Here is a 7778-nt window from a genome sequence, read left to right as displayed (position 1 = left end):
CAAAGGATTATGTTTGAGAAGCAAAAGGAAAATGCAAGGGTGTTGGGATATGTGGATGCTGATTATGCAGGGGACTTGGACAAGAAAAGGTCAACTTCTAGTTATGTATTTATTTACATGCGCAGGAGGTCCGATCAGTTGGAAGACACTACTGCAACCAATTACAGCTTTGTCGACCACAGAGGCAGAGTATATTGCATTGGCCGAAGCTGGAAAAGAAGCAATTTGCTTAATGGCTTGGTAAGTCAAATGGGAATCACCCAAGATTGTGTGAAGCTAAAGTGTGATCGTCAAAGTGCCATTCACCTGGCAAAGAATCAAGTTTTTTTTTTTGGAAGATCAAAGCACATTGAAGCAAGATATCACATAATAAGAAATTAGGTGGGGTCTAAGGAGATTTGGATTGAAAAGATTCATACGGATGTCAATGCCATAGATTTCCTTACAAAGATAGTGCTAGCCAAGAAGTTCAAGCATTGCTTCAACTTGATCAATCCCGTTGATTGATTAAAGTAGAGCACCTCCTCACTTGAGGTGCAATGAGGCAAGAAGAAGATTGCCAAGGTGAAGACTCTTGAAGATTTCTAGAGCTGCTTCAAGGAGGTTCAAAGATACTTTGGGTGCAACGATAAAGACTTGGTTTGACTCACCAAGGTGGAGATTGTTAGGATTTTGGCTCGTCATATGTCCTAGTTGGTTTAGGATTGTTTTAGGAAAATTAGAGGTATACCAATTCTTGTCCTAGAGGGATTAGGAAAGAATTTCTGTTTTCCTTATTCAATTTAGGTTTGGATTTCTAGAAGTCTATTAGGATTTGGATAAGTGTAATTTCCTAATCCACTTAGGAATAGGAATTCAATCAGCCTTGGGACATGTAAGCCAACTCTATATCTATAAATAGGGTGCTGCAGGGCTTATTTTAGAGAGGAAAAACAGCCAGAGACAGCCGAGAGTTTTGAGATTAGTTCTAGGGTTGCAAAAGTTCTATAATCTCTATTATTAATCAAAGGAGCGGTGATTTCTCTACCTAGGGAAATCACAACTGGATGTAGGCAAAAGTTATGCCGAACCAGTATAATTCTTGTGTGTTTCTAAGTTTTCTCAATTTGCCAGTTTAGTCTATTGCCGTTGGTTACGTCAAAGAAACAAGATCTAGTGTGCATGTTATTTAACAAAGTTATGCTTAAGTCTCCAACTAAGAGGAAAGGCTTCTTGACAAAGTTTAAGCTATAGAGATATTGAAAATCTCTCCTCTATTTTGATGTTTTGCTGTGTCTTGGTGAACACATATGTTTTTGGGTAGAAACTGTCTGTTTGGTATTTTATTGTCTACTTTGTTTTTGGATACAAATTATTTGGCATTGTCATGGATTAAATAGGTGCATACTCTGTGTACACGTATTTTGTTTTGGCCTTGCCATTGTTTAAACATGTGCTTAGAAAGTCTTTTGAGTTATGTACAAGACTATGTACAATTTATGTACAAAGTTATTAATCAATGGCAGATGGCAGTTGAAAAGCTTTCAAGAATTAGTTTACAATAGTGTTTAGTCTTAACCATTACAAAAGGGCCTTGAAACCATTACATTTGCAAAATGCTACAGCCTTTACATAAGACTCTCATCTCCCTAAATTGCCATTCAACTAGGTACATTACACAACATTACCTAACTTTCACACATACCACATTGCCTAACTTTCAAATATACCAATTGCCTAACTTACATTACACAACATTGCCAAACCAAACCATAAACACAAAGGCCTAAGAAATAAACAGAGCAATCCATAACTTCTTCCCTCTTGCTCTCGCACGCCCAATATGATCTTCAACTTCTCTCTTTGTCCTCAGCAGCCAAGCCATCATAGCTCTCTCACGGTGAGGCATTTCAATATCAACCCATACAAAAAACCCACAACCGTTTTTCCCCCTCTGCATTCAAACAACAATTCCATCACATTCTCACAATTTTTTGTCCAATTTTAGATAAAATAGCAAATCCAAAACCTACCTCTAACTTTGGAGACACAGAGAATCTCCGAAGTGGGTTGGACTCTGTCCAAGAAGTCTGCAACCAAGCAAGCCTCCCACAATAGCAATGAGATGCAGCAATGGCAAGCTCTTCTCCTCATGGAGGTTCTTTCCTCATCTTCACACCCTTTAATCGAAGAAAGATGGAGACATTTTTCTCTGGGGAACCTTAAATCCTTCAAATGGTGGGAAGTAATTTTTTTGGGTTTAGAAACTCTATTATTGAAGAAGAAGAGAGAGGATTGTAATCTGGGGTCCGCTTCACCCCCTTTAGTCGCTTAGATTAGGATTTTCAACTCCGATGGAGTCCACTATGCCACGTAGGATGCTGACTACGGTCAGCAATTGGTCACCGTGGGTGCTTTTACCATAATACCCCTGCCACGTCAGCTTTTCTTTACGGTCTTTTGGATGGCATTAATGGTTTGGGGGGAGGGGGGAGTGGAACACAAAACCACGGTCAAGGGGGTTAAGTGGGCCATTTTAACTTTGGGGGGGTTAAGTCATATTTGACTGAAGTTTTAGGGAGTGCTATAGTATAATTAATTAATAAACAAAGGCAGGCCAGTACGAGAAAAACTTACTTCATTGAGAAGATCAACACAAGCTTTAAGTGATCTGCCTCCACTGTTGTAACCCTTCAAATAAAAAGTAAAAGAAATTCGGGGCTGATCAGATGAGAGCTCTCATGAAAGGAAGAAGGAAAATCATAAGTTTAGCTTGCAACACCACTCCATGTTATTGGTATTACTGGCAACAAACAACACGTTTTGAAGGAAGAAAGGAAAATAAAAATCCCACACGAAAAATCTGATGGGTTAGGGTGGGATTTGAGATATGGTTTGGTATTTTTACTTCCCACTAAAAAATCTCACGGAATTCCACATTTTTTAAAAAAAAACTTTCAAAATTAACAAGTTTTTGAATACAATAAAACTTTTTGTTACTTGTTTAAAGTCTTGATTGAATACCACTAGATTTGGCCACTTTCTTTATCCTAATAGTCTTAATGGAATACCACAAGACTTGTTTAGATCATTTAAAAGTTTTAATTGAATAACACAAGACTTATTTATCCCAAAATAGTCTTTTAAAATTCCAATTGAATACACTCCCTAAATACAGAAGCTCGAAATCCAATTGCTAGTAAGAGAGAAAAGATTCGTGTTGAAGTGGTTTTTTCTTGATTGGTTGAGTTTTGGATTGGCTTTGCAAGATTAGTTGTTTTCTTGAATATAATATGAGATAGGACCTAAATTTATATGCCCTCGTTTCATTTTTCAATATATTCATGTGGCTTTCTTTGTAGATTTTGATTGATTACGTTTGTATAGTTACAAACAAGTACCTTACATAATTCAAACAAATAATGGTGATCGTCATATACATTTAATGATATCTGTTGGTGCTTTTAGGTTGTCTGCCATTTGCCCTTTTTTTCTTTTATATATATATATATATATATATTTTTTTTTTTTCCGAAAGTTCTATATTATTTGTTAGTTGGTGGTTCTTGACTTTGTCTTAACACCAAACATAAAAAATCAAATAAAAAATTAAAAAATTTGTCCCAATGAGCTGAAAATTCTGACAAAAACTAAGATTCTGACAAAAATATTTTAGCCGCTATTGAAAAAAAAAATGGATGGTGACAACAAAATTACTATAAAATGGTGGCGGTGGTCCTCTATCTTTGCATGGCTTAGTATAAGGGAAAAGAGTCGTGCTCAAGTGGTTTGTTGCCTTGTTTTTTCTCGGTTGCTTGAGTTTCGGATTTGCAAGATCTGTTTTTTTCTTGAATTGAATATGACATGAGATTGGACCTAAACTGCCGTTTGATAAGGACTGAAATGTTGTTAGAACTATAAAGTTTTACTGCATTTGTGTTGTGAGTGCAAATATTGTTCATATGTGCATACACTGACTGTACACACAATCTAAGATGAGCTCTATAGAAGTACAAGACAATAAGCCTCATGCTGTATGCATTCCCTTTCCAATTCAAAGCCATATAAAGGCAATGCTGAAATTAGCAAAGCTCCTACACCATAGAGGTTTTCATATAACCTTTGTTAACACACAATTCAACCACCGCCGCTTTCTTAAATCTCTTGGACCTAACTCCCTCGATGGCTTGCCTGATTTTCAATTCGAAACCATTCCAGATGGTCTTCCAGCTTCAGATGAGGATGCCGGCCAAAACGCCTATTTGCTTTGCGATTCCATCAGAAAAAATTTCTTGGCAGTATTTCGTAACCTCCTTTTAAAACTCAATGACATGGCAACTTCTAAAAATATTAGTAATCCTCCAGTGACTTGCATTGTTTCAGATGGTTTCATGACTTTCAGCATCACAGCTGCTGAAGAACTTGGAATCCCTGTAGCACTGGTCTTTACTATTGCTGCAATTGGATTCATGGGCTTTAAGCAATATCCCACTTTGGTAGAGAAAGGACTTGCGCCACTCAAAGGTGAAAGAAGTATTCATAATATTGAAGCAGTTGAGCAACTTTTTGCTTAATTTCTTGTTGTTTTTTTTAAAAAATGGTGATTAAATTTTTCTTGACTTGGGTGTTGCAGAGGAGAGCTATTTAACAAATGGCTTTTTGGACCAGGTCATAGATTGGGTTCCCGGAACGAAAGCTATTCGTTTAAAGGATCTCCCAAATTACTTTCAAACTACAAACCCCAATGACATCTTGTTTAAATTAACCTTGGAAGCAATGGACAGAGTTGATAAAGCTTCAGCAGTTGTACTTCATACTTTTGATGAGTTGGAGGCAGATGTTTTGCATGCTCTCTCATCACTGCCTCCACCTGTTTATACCATTGGCCCTCTCCAGTTTCTTCTCAATCAGATACCACAACACCCTTTGAAGTCCATGGGATATAGTCTATGGAAAGAAGAAACTGCATGGTTCCAATGGCTCAATGCTAAGGTGCCAAACTCGGTTGTTTATGTCAACTTTGGCAGCATAGTGGTCATAAAGTCAGAAGATCTTATTGAGTTTTGTTGGGGACTTGCAAATAGCAAGCTTCCCTTCTTCTGGGTAGTTAGACCTGATCTGTTAGTTGGTGAATCGGCCATTTTGCCACCTGAGTTTGTAGCTGAAACTAAGGGAAGAGGTTTGGTAGCAAGCTGGTGCCCACAAGAGCAAGTCCTTAGCCACCCATCAATTGGAGGATTCTTAACACACAGTGGTTGGAACTCAACCATCGAGAGTCTTTCTGCAGGAGTTCCTATGCTTTGTTGGCCATTCTTTGCCGAACAGCGAATAAATTGTGTTTATACTTGCAATGAATGCGGCACTGGGTTAGAGATCAATAATGATGCCAAGAGAGACCAAGTAGAGAAGCTCATTAAAGAGTTAGTGGAGGGAGAGAAGGGTAAGAAAATGAGAACTAAGGCTATTGAATGGAAGAAACTAGCAGAGAAGGCCATCAGTCCTGATGGTTCTTCATACGCAAACTTGGACAATTTAGTGAATCAAGTTCTATAAAGAAAAGGCCAGGTGCTGTCCTGATGGTTCTTCATGAGCCTTCTTATTAGGTTTGTTGTCGTTCTTAATAACCTACAAAATGTAGATCCTAGAGGCTATTGAGCCTTGCTATCATCTCTAATTTCTTGGTTTGCTGTAAGCTAGTTATAATATGAAACTTATTAAACAAAAAATTATGGTGCCATGGTTTTTCTTCATGAATATGTTGATATTTACTACACAATAATTCAATTCAAAAACCAAAACAAAACAGAACTGATACCTCAAGGCTGATCCCTGTACTTTGAAATTTTGTTCTGGTCACATCCCAGGGAGGGAGTGGTGAGATATGCACTTGGATTGCATGTAGATTTTTCTTCCCATGCTGTCAAATGTTTAAGCCTTCATAATAACCTGCATAGTGCAGATGGAAATCATAATTTTGAAACAAAACTACTAGATTCATTTACAGGCCAAAAGCCTAACTGCCTATGATTCACCAATGATCAAAAGACGGTATGTTTGAGTTTTCCTTTCCTAGACAAAATAAAGCTCTTTGTATTCTGCCAGGGTAGAATCGACATAAGTTTCGGGACTGATCAGATGAGAGCTCTTTGTATTCTGCCATGAAAGGAAAATCATAAGTTTTAGTAATTATACCACGACCAAGTGGTCCTGATTCTTCAGAATTGAGGAAATTTGGGTGAGAAATTCAGGGTTTTTCATTCTACCTACTTGTAACAAAAACGCAAGATGGTGATTTTGTAATCTCTTTGCCAACCAGATCAACAATTCTTTACGACAAATAATGTGTGCAGTAATGTAATTTAGTTTTGTTAGTTTTGAGAGGCATTGCAAACATGTTTGAGTTCCCACATTGGAACACTAGAGTTTCTTGGAGGTTTTTATAAGACATACTCTTGGAAATAGAATAGTTTGTATTGGCTATGCAAGTGGCCCAATTGAGTGGTTTGTGGGTATACCATTCGAGTAAATGTCTAATTAGTTGGGTTAATAGTTAATTAATACATATAATTAATCAAAAGATGGGCCTTGGGCCTCGGGGCTCTTGGGCTCTGTGGGATCAAATTTTCTTTTTAAATAGTATAGCCGTGCGGCTATACTATTGATGTATAAAAAAAAGGACGCACGGGTGCCACGTGTCAGAGCTAGACTATTTTTTTAATTTAAAATTTGGCGAGTATAGCCGCACGGCTATACTATTTTTAAAAAGAAAATTCAGAAAGAATCTAGTATAGCCGTGCGGCTATACTCTTTATACAACTGCCCAGCGCCTATGCGCCACGTGTCAAACAGGTACAGACGAGCGGCTGTACTATTTTTAATTAAAAAATTTGAAAAGACGGGTATAGCCAGACAGCTATACTATTTTCAAAAAACAATTAGGGAAAAACTGAGATTTTTAAAAAAATACATATTTTTATTATTTTCAATAATATGTTAGAATTATGTGTATAATACGTGAATTTTGTGTCTAATTGAAATTCTTGTAAAAAAATGAGCTTATCAAACATGAGAAATACATGCGTACGTGTATAATACAATATTAAACGTGAAAGGGCTAAAATATTTATACGGGTAATAACTTTGAAAAAGTAAAAAATAAAAAAGGGCTCAAAAGATACTCGAGTAATGGGCTAATACTAACGGATAGGGGTCTTGGACTATGGAGAAATTTAATTAAAACACCCATAAATTAATTATTTTGTGGACTTTTTCTTTAATTTCTTATATTAAATAATAATTAAAATATAAGTACTAACCAAAGTAATTCAAAAAGGCTAAGATATTGCTCAATTACATATATTTAATTAAAGAAGTAGGCCAAGAAACAAATTCTTTTATATTTAAAAATTTTAGAAAAAATTTCCAAGATCAAATTTTCTTTTTAAATAGTATAGCCGCGCGGCTATACTATTGATGTATCAAAAAAAGGATGCACGGGTGCCACGTGTCAGATCTAGACTATTTTTTTTTTTTACGACTATACTATTTTTAAAAAGAAAATTCAGAAAGAATCTAGTATAGCCGGCCGGCTATACTCTTTATACAACTGCCCAGCGCCTATGCGCCACGCGTCAAACAGGTACAGACGAGCGGCTGTACTATTGTTAATTAAAAAATTTGAAAAGACGGGTATAGCCGGACGGCTATACTATTTTCAAAAAACAATTAGGGAAAAACTGAGATTTTTAAAAAAATACATATTTTTATTATTTTCAATAATATGTTAGAATTATGTGTAT

General features: G+C 36.4%; 1 protein-coding gene across 1 annotated transcript; it reads left to right on the top strand.

The window, feature by feature from the left end:
* The first annotated feature begins 3974 nt into the window (after positions 1–3974).
* Positions 3975–5548, top strand: LOC117637878 (7-deoxyloganetin glucosyltransferase-like). The gene is made up of 2 exons (XM_034372925.1): positions 3975–4503; positions 4613–5548. The coding sequence occupies exons 1-2, from the start codon at positions 3975–3977 to the stop codon at positions 5530–5532; spliced, it is 1449 nt and encodes a 482-aa protein (XP_034228816.1). The 3' UTR covers positions 5533–5548.
* Positions 5549–7778: the final 2230 nt, after the last annotated feature.

This window comes from Prunus dulcis, chromosome 8, assembly GCF_902201215.1.
Source record: "Prunus dulcis chromosome 8, ALMONDv2, whole genome shotgun sequence".
NCBI lineage: Eukaryota > Viridiplantae > Streptophyta > Magnoliopsida > Rosales > Rosaceae > Prunus > Prunus dulcis.
Note: the sequence above shows the minus strand (reverse complement) of the source record. Positions and strands in the feature narration are given on the sequence as shown.